This window comes from Chiroxiphia lanceolata, chromosome 19 (assembly GCF_009829145.1).
Source record: "Chiroxiphia lanceolata isolate bChiLan1 chromosome 19, bChiLan1.pri, whole genome shotgun sequence".
In the NCBI taxonomy this organism is placed as follows: Eukaryota; Metazoa; Chordata; class Aves; order Passeriformes; family Pipridae; genus Chiroxiphia; species Chiroxiphia lanceolata.
Window position 1 is genome coordinate 9640113 of NC_045655.1, and position 17030 is coordinate 9657142.

The 17030-nt window shown below is 44.7% G+C and overlaps 1 protein-coding gene across 1 annotated transcript in view; it reads right to left on the reverse strand.

Annotated features, from left to right (window-relative positions):
- Positions 1 to 4731, reverse strand: part of PRKCA (protein kinase C alpha) — a 145652-nt gene extending 140921 nt beyond the window's left edge. The window contains 2 exon segments of the mRNA XM_032706569.1: positions 1210 to 1241; positions 4519 to 4731. Coding sequence (XP_032562460.1) covers positions 1210 to 1241; positions 4519 to 4691 — 205 coding nt within the window. The 5' untranslated portion in view covers positions 4692 to 4731.
- Positions 4732 to 17030: the final 12299 nt, after the last annotated feature.

The window sequence follows — 17030 nt, forward strand, 5'->3', positions numbered from 1 at the left end:
TCTATGTGGATGTCATGGGTGGCAAAAAACTGGAGGATAGCTACAAAATTTAATATTAATATATGGGGCATAGAGCAAATTGCACACAAGATCTATGGCAAAATCCTGGATGTGTGCTTACCTCTATCAGGCAGGTAAAGCTTTCATCACATGTGTGTGTCTGCAAGTCTCTACTTGCAGAAAGAAAACTATTCATTGCAACATCTTTAAAAGGCACCCGTCTTTCACATCCACTTTCTCAGAGGTTTAATCTCAAGAAGTATCAGCTAACATCAAGTTTCACAAAAATACCACAGACTCCATGATTTCACTAAGTAAAAGCAACATTCAGGATAGTCAAATGTGCTCTAAGGCAACAGCAAATACCCATTAAAAATGCCATGGGAGAGACAAGGGGAAGGCTGGATAATGAGTACACAATGTGCAGGTGATATGACAGGGAAGGTGGGGAAGAGAGAGGGACAACAAAAAGCCTCATCCTAATTAAGTAAACATATGACAAAGAACAAAACCTGCAAGAGTTGGGTGTGGTTAGTTTATGATTAAATGCTCAATAACAATAAGAATTTGGCAAAAATACAGACTAGGTGAGAGCACAGCATATACACTGCAGCAGCTTTCCATTTCTCAAGGTTAGCAGATTTTATTAAATCAGTGATTTTACAAAGGTGGATTTTTTTTTTGTAATTGAGTATTATATAACACAAAAATTGCTGCTTGTCCTAATATGTAGTTCAAGCCAAAGGTCCTCCCAAACATGCACTGTATGAAAATGAAAGCCAGGGACTCTGGGTTATGAAAAGAAGCCATATGACTAAAAAGTGATTCCATTTTCCCAAACGCCCACACAGACAAGAGCTTCTGATGTGAAAAATGGTCTCTGCAAAAGCTAAATTGCACAGACTATTCTCATGAAAAGTTAGAATCATGCAGATTACACTACATTTACCACGATGAGATTTAAAAAAAAAAAACCAAACCATCAACTTTTTATGTTACTACAGTATGAACAGTTACTTGACTGTTCAATGTATATGATAGAAATATCAATAATTATTTAACTGAAAAACTGCCTTGTTTTAGAATTTACACAAAGATGCTTGCTTAGTTTTTCCCAGGCTTATTTCCCTCTTGCTGCAGGTGATTTTTGGGTACCTTCAAAATGAGCTGCAACAACATGTGTGTGTGAGCAAAGCAGTTGTGGCTTACCTTGGCACTGGAATCCTTGTTTCCCAAATCCCCTGCATAAAGAAGAAAGAAAGAAAAAAAAAAACCCACCTTAGTATGTTTAGTTATAATTTCTACCCAAATATCTATAAAAACATAAAAATGGCTTCATATTAAATTACTTCAGGTTTTGCTACGACAGCAACAGATTTTCAAATACACAACACAGACCGGCCCACCCATTTCAAAGCAGAGAACAATAGCTGTCACCAGCTATGTAATTTCAGCTTCTGGCAACAATTTTTTTATTATTATTATTTTACAAGCTATTTTGGATCTACAATTATCATCATCTGTGATTACTGCATAATATTTCAACTCGTTTCACACCACATGTACACTTAACAGCAAGGTAAAATAGTCCAAGTTCCAGCAAAGGCGTATAAAACAAACCACACTTGGTTTTTCATCCCAATTTTTGGATTACATACTGGTGTTGTGTGCCTCAGCCAGACTCCAGTCATTTGCTGTATGGAAAGCAGGCAGGCTAAAGGTTTTGCTTGCTCCAATGGAAATGAGGAGACAGGCCCATGATTTTCATACTGATTATTTGTCCAGCTTCCTTGCTCCATTTCCATAAAACCCCAGAAATGTGCATGTAACACTTCACCAAGGTGAAGTATCCAGAGGTCCAACATTTATCACACCTCTGGCAAATCACACTGCTGCTGCCTTTATTTATTTGTTGATCTTTAAGCATTCAACAACCTCTTTCCACAAAAATAACTGTTTTGAGTACCTTCCTTATAAACATTTCCCAGCCTTTCCCCCCCCCTCTTTGCAGAATGTTTCTCAGCTGGAGCTGCTCACACTCAGAGACAAACAGACAAAAGCCAGGAGCTGTGTGCAATTAACAGCATGGGGTTTAATTATCAGCTTTGTGGAAATGGCTTTTTTTAAAAAAAAAAAAAAATAGACACGATTTCTCCACTATTTATTTATTTATTTAGCGAAGAGACAAAACATTTACTGCACCGTTACTTCAGGTGGAAGCTGAAATTACACAGCTCAGAGCGCTTCTCTGCACATTTCCATGCACGAGTCTTTAACTGTTGTTGCTACAAGCAAGCCTAAACCAAGAAAACCAGAAGAAATCTAATTATTTGTTTACTTGGCAGCACACGTGCCTGTACTGTCACTCTGATGGGTTATCTCTCGTCTTCACAAAACTCAAAAAAAGCCTGTACTGGAAGCGTGGAAATGCAATCGCAGGAAAGCTGATGGCAGGACTAAGAACATGAAACAGACTTTAGATTTATTTATTTTTTTTTTTAATCCTTCTAAACAGACTTATTTGTAAAGAACGTTCCTGCGTTATCTACTCCAGAAGCACAGGCACCCCTCAGTGTTTGAGCTGAATTCGTGCAGAGTTGCAGCCCACCCCAAATCCCGGAGCAGTTACTATGTATTTTAAGTAAAAGGGCTTTCAAAAAGTATCAATAATGCAGAAACAAAGTAGAGAGGTGAAAATTGCTTCCGAGGATAAGGAGGCACTGAACTATTTTAGTAAATATCAAAGGAAAAAACCCATTTGCATAGTTCATTCTTTATACCTTAAAACATATGTTAATTGACACAAGTCATCTTGGAAATAGGTGAAGCCGTTTCTGTGGTGTGAGATGGTTATTCAAGAGCGGCCCATCTTCAAATTAGGAAATGAAAGAAGTTTTCGAGCTGTCAGACGCTCTTCTGATGAATCTTAAGAGCTTCCTCAGACTCGCTAAGCAAGACAAGACGAGAGCACAGCCACCCTTGCCACCTGTCAGGCACAGGATACCCTTTCACTTCCAAATCCACCCTGCCATCCAGGACAGAACTCTGCTTTGTTTTATAATTGCGCTACTTATGTGCACAGACACAGTTCGACAGTAACCCTGCAGCGGTTTTTCACACCTCTTAATTCACTCCTGTTTAAATTAACTTTGAAGCAGTCTCTGAAGGTCTCTCACTTTTACAATACCGAACTCTGCGATTTTTTTGCAAGTGGAAAAAAAAAATTAAAAAGAAAAAGGCAAACTCAGAAAGTTGACTTGTTTCTTTTGCAGTCTGTCATCTCAGTTTCCCTGCCTTTCTCTGCAATTATATTTCAATCAGTCCTGGAGCAATCAGTCTTTGCTTCAGCAGGCAAACAGGAAAACCGATGAAAGAAGGCTAAGGTCTGTGCCCAAGCGAATAAAAACATACGAGATATAGCATAAATACACATGTAAAGAGCAAGAAGCGCGCCGTGGACACAGAGCCAGCCGGGCGCGGACCCCTCTAGATCTTTTACAACTTCGGCCAAAGCAAATCGCAGCTCTCGCTTTCAGCTCCCAGACCCGCAGCGCAAACTTCCTCAGCGGAGCAGGGCGGGAGCTCAGCCCCACCTGCGGCGCAGGAGGGGAATCCCGAGCACTTTCTGCACTTCCAACACACCCGGGGCTCCCTCCCTCCGCTCCTGCCGGGGCCGGGGAGCGCCGGGGCGGCCCGGCCTGCGCGGAGCTGCCGCCCTGCCCCGGCCGGAACACAGAGGTGCGGGTTTTTTTCCCCTACCAGCCTAGCAATGAGGGTGTTGGTAGGGAGTTTTCCTGCCCTCTCCAGCAGGAACCCTTCTCTCACAGAAACCACCCCTCCCTTTTTTTCGCCGCGGACCCGGAGCGGCGGTGTCACGGTGCCTTCCCGGCCTCCGCTGCGGGAGGGCACAGGGCAGGCACCGACCGGGAGTTAAGGCTGGGAGACCCGAGCTGTGCCACCCAACACCCCCCAGCGTGACACAGCCACTCCCCGTCCCACCGCGGCGGCTGTGCCGGGCTGAGCCCCCCACCTCGGGCAGGGGCTCCGCGGGGAGCCCAGCCCAGCCCAGCCGGGACAAAGGGTGAGGAAATACACATCTGGACCATTTGGGGAGCGATGGCCCCCGCGTGGGTTCTTCAGACCCACCGAGCGCCGTCAAGTTTGGGGGCTCCCCCAGCCCCGAGAGCGCCCAGACTCGGGTCGGGGCCCCCCGAGCGCCGCCGGCGGCAGAGACCCCGCTGGAGGGAGATGCGACAGCGCCGGGGGCAGCGAGGGGACACGGAGGGGTCACCCCCAGCGGGGTCACCTGCACGGCCCCGGGGGCAGCGGCGGTGCCCCGGAGAAGCGGCGAGTGGGAGGGAGAGGCAGGGAGGGAAGGAGGGAAGGAGGGCGGCTTGCCGGGAGCCGGGCACGGCGCGGGGGCTGCCCGCGGCGGGGAATCCCCTACAGCCGAACGGGCCCGGGCGGAGGGAGCGCTGGGAGGGGGAGGGACACACGGGCGCCCGCGGGGTCTCTCACCAGATGAAGTCGGTGCAGTGGCTGCAGAAGGTGGGCTGCTTGAAGAACCGCGCGATGAATTTGTGCTCCTTCACCTCGTGCACGTTCTTCTGCCTCAGGGCGCCCTTGCGAGCGAAGCGCCGCGCCGCCTCCGGGTCCGCGCCGGGCTCGGAGCCCGGGAACACGTCGGCCATAGCGCCTCCTCCCCACCCCCCGCCGCCGCCGGGAGTCGCCGCCCCGACGTCCGCCCCGTCCGGCGGCCGCCGAGTCTCTGGCAACGGCGGCGCTGGGCGCTGCCTCCCGCTCCGCGCCTGACGTCGGAGCGGAGGAGGATCCCGAGCCCTCGCCGGCTGCTCCGCCCGCGGCTGAGCGAGCCCCCGGCCGGGGCGGGGCGGGCGCGGGGCCGCCCCCGCCGGGGAGCGCCGGGGGGGCACCGGGAGAGGCGTCAGCACCTGCCGCCCCTCGTCAGCAGCCCCCGCCCCGCGCGGCGATGCCGGCGCGCCCCGCACACGCGAACCGGCTCCTACTCACATGAAAGGGGTGTTCTCTCACACACCGGGTCCTCCTCGCTCACACCGGGTACTCCTCACACACACTCCGGGTGTTCTCTCACACACCGGGTCCTCCTCGCTCACACTGGGTCCTCCTCACACACACCGGGTGTTCTTTCACACACCGGGTCCTCCTCACTCACACTGGGTGTTCTCTCTGTCACACACCGAGTCCTACTCGCACACCCCGGGTGTTCCCACACTCACTGGCTTCCATTACACACGCAAACACACACACACGCACGCACCGGCTCTCCCCACATGCCCCAACTCCTCTCACACACACCAGATCCCTCCAAAACACACGGTTCTCTCTCTCTCTCTCTCACATCCACCTACACAGGCTTCCCTCGCACACACACACAGAAGCTCCCTTCTCACACACACATGCACACACACTCACAGGTTCCCTTAACACGCACACAGAGGTTCCTCTCACACCCCAGCACACAGACCAGCTCCTCTCACACCCTCTCAGCTCCCTCCATGCACACACAGAGGGCAGTCAGCCCCTTCTCTCTCCCTCACACACAGCAGCTGCCTTCCTTCACACACAAGGCAGATCACACACAGTGTTTCCTCAGTGTCAGCCATGGAAACCCACACCTTCCCTCCCTGCCAGGCCCTGGCACCCCGGGACAGTGACCCTCCATCACTGCCTCCCTTCACCCGTACTCAAGCACAGCTGCTACACCGTGCCATGGGCACCACCATCAGCGTGACAGAGAGTGTGGATAACCTGTACTCAAAGGTGCTACACCATGCCGTGGGCACAACCATCACCATGACAGAGAGCACGGATAACCTGCACCCAGCTGCTCTCTGCCGACTGTGCCACACACGCTTCCTGCACCTACCTCGAGACTCGTTGTTCCTTCACCACAACAAAACAAAGATGCAGCCACACACTTTCCTCCAAACTCCTTTCCCCTTTGTGCAACTCACAAACCCCACAGCAGATGTGAATGCTCTCGGAGGCCACCCCAAGCAGCTGTGCACCACACAGGACCCACAGGATGCCTTGCCCCACTGCACTGTGCCATGTGTCTTTATAGATCAATATAAACATCCTTCCATATTTCACATTTCAATAAAAATAAACTCAACAAAAAGTGTAGAAAACACACACCAAGCCTTTTTCACTAATCAGAGCATCCAACACACACACAACAGACTTTTACCATGGTTTTATGCAGTGCACCAACAACAGCATTAAATAATTCTATTAAATAATAGACCTGTTCTTCTTCATTTACTCACATTACACACAAGATGTTCACAAGTCCCTGGACACAGAAACATCTGCCCATGCCATACATCCATTCTCTCATATTGCAATTCATACTGTATCTCCATACATTCAGAAAGACACGACATAAATCATGACTGTGTAAACATAAAACCACAATATATATGTTAAACAAAGAAACCAAGTACTAATCATATTGTTTTTAATAAATGCTATTCCCGTGGCTACAAACTTTCACATATGAAAATGCACATAGATGCATATTAAAAGTTCTACCCCATTGTATCTTACATACTTATAAGTCTGTCTGTGTAAGCATGTGTAATATATTTTATTTCACAAGAATGAAAGCCAGCTAATTAACTCAAATTAAGTCTTACTTGCTGATGGGGAAAGTGCCCACGGACATTTACCACAGAACAGAAAGAACTTGTTACATGCTGTCTTACTCTTAATTTTAAAACCCTGGTTTCTGGGTGCAGCCTGGTAGAACTGGAATGCCTGGGGCCTTTCACTAAATAACTAATGAGAGGGATAGCCTGACTTTTTTATAAACTTAGAGAATCACACCAGATGCCCTAGAAACTGTTTCCATATGCCCTTGCTTCATGGATTTTATTTTGCGAGCAACTACTCCCAAATTTGATCTGAAATTCAATAAAATATAAAAGATTTTTAATTTGGTTTCCACCTATTCTGCACATGTTTCAAAACCCTTCTTCTTCTTCTTCAGGAATAGATTTTTCTTGCCTTAATCAACTTATGCCAAAGCATGAGTAGCACCAAGAAACATTCTGTACTCTCATTAAGTGTTCTATCAAGAAATAAGGAACGTGTTTATTTCTGTTCCTCTCGTGCTGTGTCACAAACAGAGCTACCAAAAACGGAGAGAGTGAACCGGACACGACTTGGATTACATCAGGTTCAGAGCAATCTGGGCATTTCACTGTTCCTTAAAGTCTCACAAAGCTGCTGAATCATTTTGGATTCCAGTTTCTTGCTGTGAGTGACTCTGGACCAGACTGATTCATTGAAACACTGGCGAGTGCCCCAGGCTCTTTGCCCATGTCAGGCCCCAGGGAAGAGCCAAATGACACCAGTCATGACACTACATGATCACATTAGGATCTCTCTGCAGAGAACTATTTCATCTCAATCCCAGCAATTATTTGTACATTGTGATTATACACATCAGGCAAAGAAAGATCTATTCTGTGTGCAGAGCCATCCCCAGCCACCCAGGTAAACCCTTACAACCCTTACTGCATAAAATGTACAACTCCTCTTACTGCTGTATTTTGAATAAACACCACTTACAGTATATATATATATATTTTCACCTTAAAATGGCAAGATTTGTCACCATGACCAGGATCCAGGATGCCCTTAGAGTGATGCCATGAGGAGATAGCATGTTCCAGCCACAGACACTGTTGGGATATGCTGTTGTACCACCATCATCCTCTTGCTGGGAGGCCTTTAATTGCCTGAACACTCATTTTTCCTGCTCTGCACTCAGGTCCTGTGGGTGATACAGGAACTCATCCTTCCTCTGCAAAGAACTGGAGGAAAGACATCTGCCCCCTCTTCCTGCGTGCACACATTCCCCCCAGCAGCCCATGACTTGCTCTTCTGCCGAGGGTAGTGTTTGCAATTTGGTTCTGATTCAGGCCATCTGGACGAGGAGTCAGCATTTTTTTGCTGCTTGTGTTCAGGCATATATGTGGTTATTAAATCAGAGCACCAGCTTCTCCAATCTCCTGGCAAGCAGCTTCAGAACTCCTGACTCCAAAGTGCCATTTACGGGGTCTTCTCATATTGAATTTCCTCCTGTGTGACTATTTGGATGATATCCTAGGGAGCTTGTCCCTGATGAAGGTGCCCATTGGATGGTTTATGAGCTTTTCTCTACAGAATTTGATTATTGCTGTAACAAACACAACTTCTCAAGACCTTTCTATATTTTCATCAATACCATCCCAGGCCTGTAAGTACAAGCATCTGGGTTCATTTTGAAGGAGGTTTCTCGTGAAATGCCTTTGCTTTTTACTCATCTGCCAGATCAGCATGATACTGCCTGCATCATTTTTTAATCAAAAGGCAATTAAAAAAGTGTCTCCTTCCTAAGGGAGAAGTGTCTGGATCAGTCTGTTCCTATTTACAGGCTCTGCACTGCGTCAGATCCACTCAAAAACTGAGCCAAGGAGAACACCTTCATCAACTTCTTCGGCAATTGGGACTATTTTATTATTTCCTGCTTGTGAGGAATATCCAACAAACTGGAATCACTTCCTGCTGGAGGCCTTTAAGGGAGTTCACAAACTAATTTCTCCTCGCACTTCAAAGCAAATCACAACTGCTTCCCTTTCTGGAGAGTTATGAGAACAAGTATCTATTTTCTAGAGCCCTTCTAGGAAGGATGACTTGATCATTGCAAAATTGCTCTCTAAAAAATGCTTTGCTTCACCCAGTCTCATCTTCCAAAGGAATTTCCACAGTCAGCTCCTGAGATCTCTACAAGGAACTACTGGGGGATAATCCCTTGCTGTAGTTAAGTCAAAACCTGTTATCCATTTCCACTAATTCATAGTATAACTTAAGAAGCCAGGTTTTCCTAACTTCCTTTTTCTATGGAATATAAATTTTGTTTTTCTCTTTGTCTGAAATCACCAGTTGAGTTTAGTGTTGAGGCTCCCATTCGTAAATTTGTCTTGTTTTGACCAATAACAATTTTGAGACCATGCTCACTACTTACTGTGGTTTTTCCATATTCTACTACACATTCATCAACAAAACTGTTTATTGCTCTTGCCTGGACACTTTGGCAACAATACACCCTTTCCAAAAAACAGAAAAAGGTAAGAATGTGGTAACATAAATAGATATATTTCTGTGAGTATTTGTCTGTCTATTATCCCAGTCACGAGAAGGAAGTAGAAATATTTTGTCTCTTTCTATCAACACTGATTTCTGCATCTTTCTGTGTCTTTCTCTAGTTGCACAGCTCTGCCTGTGCCTCTGTAGTTACAGCGATTCTCCTCTCTGCCCTTTTCCCCTCAAAGTTACTCAGAGTTCAGGTTGACAAGCACTGGGTCATTAAACAGGTTTTATTATCAAATATCTGAGAACTTGTTTACATTTGCCATTACTAATGGAAAAGTCTGAATACATGGATTAAAACACAGGCAAAAAGAACACTAAGTACAAAAAAAATCCTAAGAGAGATGAAATGTCACAAGGAAAGTATTTCTGAAAAAATTCTGGGGAAAAAAAAATGGCCCATCATAATCATTAACCATTTCCCAGGGATGAAATTGCAGTTCATCAACATGTCCTAATCAGGAAAATCCTCTTTCACTTTGTGACCTGTAAATGATGCCATTATTCCAACTTGAGTTTCCTTGAAAGTCGTGCAAAACCCATTCCTCATGCAGATAGCTTGGAGCTGCCTGCATATTATCCTCACAGCAGCTCTCCAAAGACTTGGAAATAAATGGCTGATGATATACAGAACATTGAGTATAAAACAGTTTTTTTGTATGTGTGCTCATCAGAATACTGAGTGACAGCCCAGTGTTTCTTTTCTCATCTCTCAGGAGTATGAGGAGCATGGTAAAATATCTCCTAGTTATAGAGCTGAATCAGAGCCTGATGCTGTTACACACCACAAAGTGATGGGGGTCCTTTGGGATGTTTCCTGGGTTTTATTGCTTTCCAGATTGTACAAACAAAAATCTCTGCCTCAGCTGGAGTATTTGCTGTCATTGTTGTTTTGCAGATTTTGTCCTTCCCACCAGCAATCACTCAGGAAAATTTTGAATATCTCTTCCAAAAAGTAATTCACATTCTTTTGAGTGCACCAGAACAATTCTCTTGTGTAGGCAAATTTTCAGTCTTCAATTGTACACAGAAAAAAAAGGCAGAAAGGGAGAGACTTGGAAACACAAACAAAGCGCTCAAACCATGTGGAAAAAACAAACTGCTCTTGTACCAGCTAAACAAGAGAGCCTCTGTGATTTATTTAGAGAAACATGGCACCCAGGTCTGGAAGGAACAGAGGTGGGTTTTGCCAGGGACAGCTGACCCCTGGAATTCCTTGTCCAGAAGAACCAAACACGAGGGACCAGTGCTGGGGCAGGACACGAGCACGGGCTCGGGGCAGTGAGGTGGCCTGGGACAGACAGACATTGGATGTCTCAGATCAAACACAGGCCACAGCTGGCTCAGAAAATTCCCTAAATGGAAACTACTCAGAATGTGAGAGATTCTTTGCAGGAAGCATCATCATGCTTGCTTTTCTCACTTCTCCTCATGCGTGCGCTTGTGGTTGCTCTCAGAGACAAATCACTCTGGGTGGGCTTGAAGGACCTTGCCTGAACCATCCCCACTACCTTTTCTATGGCCTTCCTTTTCTTCTTTAATGAAAGAGAAAAATATTTACTGTACTACTGCCAGCTGACAAGAAGTTGCCCTCAAAAAACTACTTTTTTCCAGTGTTTTGCTTTCAAATGTGAGCTGTACCCATAGGGTTTAAGTTTGCAGGTCAAGGCCCTCTGTAGGTGATGCCTCTGAGAGTAGAATATGTCCATCAAATACAGGTCAGAAGAGCAGAGCCTCTACACTGTCCTGAAACCTTTTCCTGACACTCTGTTGTGCTTTTCTGGTACTAAACTGCTACAAAGAGTAAATGACTTTATACTGCTGGAAAACATCAGCTTCAGAATATCAGGATGGGAAGCATCAGAGAGCTGCCGACAGAGCAGGATGACACAGTTTCTTTATGGTGGTTATCACTGAATTATAGAATCAATTAGGTTGGAAAAGCCCTCCCAGCCCATCGAGCCCACCCTGTGCCCACTCCCCCCCTTGTCACCCAGCCCAGAGCACCAAGTGCCACATCCAGTCGTTCCTTGGACACCTCCAGGGATGGCGAAATTTCCCACTAATTTCAATGTGAACAGAAAGGTGTGGGATATTTTACTTACCATATTCCCACAAACCTTCAACTGAAAGGGATGATTATTTTGCCAGAGTAGGATTTTGCCTCGTGGAGACGAGGTGCAAATAATTATTCCTATCGTACTTCAAATCATCATTTCTGACAGCTGAAAATCGTTTCTCACAGACACAAGAAATAGTAACGTTCACGTTGCATTTTGTTTATTCTGGAGAATAAACGTGAGAGAAAAACAAAACGTATCAGCTGGAATATCCAGGATATTCACTTCTTCTCCTGTGCCACCATTGCACTGTGACATGCAGGGAAAGCAGAATGTCATTTCCAATGGTAAGATCTCCAATTATACCAGGTCCGTCTGTGCTCTGCACAAGTGTTTACACTTCTGGAAACGCTAATAATCGAAATGACAAGAGTTTGGCTGGACAAACACAGCTTTAAAATGTTTGTTTAATTTAGGAGAACCGAAAAGCGACAACACTGACGCACAAAACGAGCTGACATTAATTAAAAAAAAAACAACAAAAACATTTCAAAACCCCCCAGTGACAGTTAACTGAAAAATGAAGTGTGGAAAACCTCTGTGCCACAGAGACGGAACATGAGGAAGGATTCTGTTTGTCAGACTGAACACTCATTCAACTCCCCGCTGGAATTTTCATTTAGAAAAAAAAAAAAAAGGAAGAAACTGTCCTTTAATGACAGTGGAGACTATTTTTGGTCTTTTAATACAGTATTGTGGATTAAAGACTGAAAAGATTAGCAGACTAATACATATCATAACAAGGGAACATCTCCTTAGGTTGTGCTAAGTCAGTCTCATGCTGCCATTCGGGTTCACAAGATATGGTGACCTCAACAGCCCAAAATTCCTGTTTGGATGTAAATGAAATGATTTATCATTTACAGCTTATTTACAGAGTTCAACATGAATGACATTTCAATTAGTTTTCTTCCAGAAAACGTAATTTTAAAAATCAAATATCTCCCCTACGACGCTGCTAGAGAAAAAAGAAAAACAACCCAGGGCATTCCAAACGCAAGTGCCAGTGGATTTTCCTCCAGATGTGTCATGCCTGTGAGACAAGATCTGGGCAGCTCGATTTAAAAAGGTTTGGAGCAGTGGTTAACCCAACTTGTACAGCAGACTAATATTATTCAACTTGACTACAGGCTGATGCCCACAGGAAAAAAATGACCTCTCATTACTGACCACATCATTACAGGACACGAGGGAGAAAAATCAGGAGGGTTTCCCTAGAAATAATAATAATAATTTAAAAAAAAAAATCAACAAAATGTGCAGCAAACTTTGTGCTCTCTGTGCATTTTCAACTTGCATCATAAATATTTTGCACTCAGCAAAGTGCTCATGAGCTGTTCTCTCCAAAACATCTGGACGTTTTCCCTTTTCAAACTTAAATTGATGAGAATGTCACTGATATCAGTCCTGGCAATGCTGGAAGAATTGCAGTTTTAGTTCATTCTCTTGCCAAAATGCTGGCAGCATCTTTCTGTCTTCCCAGGCAACGAAAAATCTCCCTGTGCAACGAATAAAGGAAAACCAACCTCTGATATTTATTTTTGTCATTTTTACAGAAAATTGCAAAATAAACGCAAAGCTCCAAGGAAAGCCTGGCTAGATGATGATGATGCAGCTTACAACACTAGAATCAGAATTTTTGGAGATGCAAACACACATGGAGCTTGTCAAAGCAGCTGAGTGGCCTTCTGGAAAGCACAGGGCAGAGCTGCATCTTCCAAAGGAACCAGGAGGCCAAAAATTTCCTTTAATAAAGTGAGCACTTTTAAAAGCCTGGCCTTCATTTAGTTGTTCTAAATAGGATTTGAGCCCTTCAGAAAATCTGATTCCAGTTATTGATACCGGCCCTTTCAAAATCTGCTTCCTCTTGGGAAAGCTTCACCCTGGATTTATTGCTGGAGATGAGACGATGCCACAAAGGGAAATTAGTTTATTGATATCTTCCTACTCTCTAATGGTCCCCAATATAAAAGTATCATCCTTTGGGGTACAGCTTGAGTCTGTTAACAGGATCCAGACACAGAATAATGTGATGCCATCAGCGTCAGACGTGGCCTCATCCCCAGGGGTGGATGGGGAACCTTCAACAGCAGCAGGATATTTCTAGAAAAGATTTCTAGCTCAAGACAAACTAATCTTTCCTGTCACATTAGCTCTAAACTCATCCCCTTACATTTAAATATTCGTTTAAGAATATTTTTAAGAATATTCATTTAAATGTAATACTCTATTTAATATTCTTAAAAATCAGCTTGTAACAGTGGTCTTCCCTCCAGATCCAACACTTCACGAAATTTTCAGCTCTGGGACTTAAGTTTTTAGATTTTCAGACTCGTTGGTCAACAGTGAAGTGAGGAATCCCCTCTTTTGGAGTAATTTGCTGAGAATACAAGATTAAAAAATATATATATAAGAAAAAAAATCATAGTCAAACATTTGTGTCAATTAATAAAGATCCAGGGGGAAAAAGTCCTAATCTTGTTATTTTGCTATTTGTATATAAACTGATTCAAATCACATATTAAAACACTGATAGAATACCATTAAAAAGCCTCAAATGAAACCAATGACAAGAGCTGGGCTGGATTGGGAAGGTTTTGGATTGGACCATAAGTGAGATCAGTAGCCACTTCTTGATTACACGGCGCAGGAGCTGAATCACAACGAAGGTAGATTTGTTCATCCAGAACACTCTGGATTCCTGCCCAGAGAGAACTTAACAGATGATATCCATGGGTTAATAGAGCTCAGAGGATCTCTCTGGATTGGAGCTGTCGATTCCTTAGGTGATACAAATGGAAGTCTCTGCCGGAGCCAGAGCATCGATCCCGGACAGACGCACTTTTCAATGAAGTCTTTAACGTGGATGAACGTGCCAAAGAGCTTCTCCATTGCTGATCCTCTTATCCATCACTTGGGGAGACCAAAGAATGGCAGTAAATAAATCTGGTGGTAGCTGGGCTTTCCCAGAGCATTGTGGCAATGTGCCAAGGGAGGCACAGATGATTTGAGAGCATCCTCGTTTACCCGGAGAAATCCCTTATTGGGAGGGATGGAGTCATCCGAGGGTGAAGTCTGGCAAGGATTGCCCCTCTGGATCAAGGAGTGGTGAAATGCTAATGGCAGTTTGATGTACTGAAAGTGTAAAGTGCACTCCTGCAGCAGTGAGTTTTCCTTGGAGAACTTGCATCAAACCCTGACCAGGCCTGACCCCTCTCCAGCTTGTAAACAACATGACAACCGGAGGCAGTGCACACACATATATAAAAAATAATGAAAAAAACTAGGTCAGATGCTGCTGTCACAAAAATCTGTGGCATTTGGCTTCATAGAAAGTGGAAAAATAATGATGAAGAGAATCTTGAAAACTTTGTTTCAAGCTCGATGGGAGAAGAGAAGCAGTTTGGCTTGAGCGTGGAGAGCACCTTGACCCTGAGGTTTTTTCTCTGGCCTCTCCCTCACGACACCTGCCTGGCTTCTTCCTTGAATGTGTAACCACATCAGCCCTGAGGGAAAAGGCAAAAAGGTGGAACAAGGCAAAAAAAAGGGTGAGAAGGTCCGTGGCTCCACACTGTGCCTTTATGCTGACATCTCAAAAGTCGTCCCTCGCAGATCTGTTCGCTGCAGATTCAAACTCTCACAGAGAACAATTTGCCCCCGAGGCTTCAGAATTCAACATTCCCGATGAAGAAATGCCACGCAGGATTTTTTTAGACAGCCTTTAGATAAATTTATCAGAGGAACAGACTGTTTCACAATATTTGGGTCACAGTAGAACTGTGAGAGAGATTCTCCGGGTTTTCTGTGCAGGAAATGAGAAGGCGGAGAGGAGGAAGTAGCTGTAAAATGCTCTCTGGTTTTGTACACTGTGAGTTTAATGTATGTGGAAACTGGAACACCCTCATGCCTCTGTGAGAGGATACAGACCTGCTGTCACCTGGAAAACTTGTTAGTGCCGGCCCTCTAACATCTCAGATTAACACAGAGTGGGGATTTTAATACTTCACAGTGAGTGCTTAAAGTGATTTAAGGACCAGGACTAAACTGATAATTATTTTGCTGACTTCAGAAGAAGAATTTGGAAACATCAGTGGTAACTAGGACTGCAGGTTACACCTAAAATATGCTGAATATGAGTTGAAATAGTATTTTTAAGAATTATATAGACACTGTTTACTTTTTATGTCCCTGAGATGTTCTGTCAGGTCAGTGTCTGTTACTGTGTGTTTACTTCCAACATCACAGAATGGTTTGGGTTAGAAGGGACTTGAAAGATCACCTCATTCCACCCCTGTGCCTTGGACAGGGACACCTCCCACTAGACCAGGTAATACAAGAATACAAATAAATAATTTTATATATACACACACATATATACCTTCACTGAGAAGATAATACACTGCAAATGGGTCCTGACTTGTGGCCAACTGAACATTTTGCTAATAATTAATGTGTACATCCAAATTCTCTACACATTAAATATTAAATACAACTGGTATAGAGAAAGTCAGGATTGTCTCAGCTTGGCAGCATGAAAGGCAGTGATTGGACTGTGAATTAGCACCTGCTCCTGTGCAGGACCCCAGAGAGCTGTGTGAGCCCTCTGTCCTTCACCATGTACTCCAGAGGGAGGGATGGCTGCACACATGACAACCAGTGACTGACAGGTGAACCAAAAGGAACAGTGGGTAGGAAGCTGGAGTAAGCTGGAGTCTGAATATCTGATCCTTGCAGGAAAAGGATGAGAATGCTGGTCCAACTGCAGTCCCAAGACCAGCTTTCATGCCAGAAAGAGCCACAGCCAGCAGGGGCTGGCACAGGGAGGGCTGAATTCAGGCCTCTCCTTTATATTCTACCTGAGTGTCCCCAGTCAACACACTCCTGCCAATTTGAGAAGATCTGCATCTTTAACTGGTTGTGTGTTTTCTGGTTGAAGGACAGTCATAAAAGCTTGAGAACAGTGGGTGGTGCAGACCCACCACTTGTCTGGCAGGACAGACCCCCAGGAAGTCCATGGTAGGACCAGAGGGACATATCCTAGAATATCAGGAAAACTGCAGCATCAAATAGAGAAACAGAAGAACAGGTTTTAGGAAGGACAGAAGGTCAGGTTCATTAGCTAGGGAGCTGTTACCTTGCACTGACTTTCAATCTGTATAGTTCTTGCACACTTTTTCTCCAGGAGAGATAAATTCCTGTCTGAAAGCCTTTGCCTACCTCCTTATTATCTTGTGGCCTGATTATAATATCTTTCCCTATTGTCCTGACAGCCCCAGTTGACCCAGTGTCAACAAAGAATGCTGCTGCACTGACTGCTTTTCATCATCAGTTTTCTTTTAGCATCCCTCTACTTTTTTTCCTTCTTCTTTTCCCTTTTTACCTTCATTTTTAAGGCCTTTGCTGGCTTATCCTCTTCCTCTCTCTTATTCCTTACTGTACCCACTCTGCTCAGGCAGCAATGCCAGTCTCCATCATTTAATTGCTGCCTTTTCAAACATGATCTCTGCTTTGCTGCCCTTCATATTTTAGCACTGCTTTTGCAAAGGCACTTTGTTCACACCCTCCTGCATATTCTCCCTTTAGGCTGTGGTAGCACAAACCCAGGTAACAATTAGACTGCTGGGATTTGGTGTGGCTGATATCATCTCAGGGTGTTCCTGCACTGCTTTCTCTGCTTCCAACTGCCATTTTTTTCCTTAGAATAAAATAGGATCTGTGGCAGAGACCATCAGT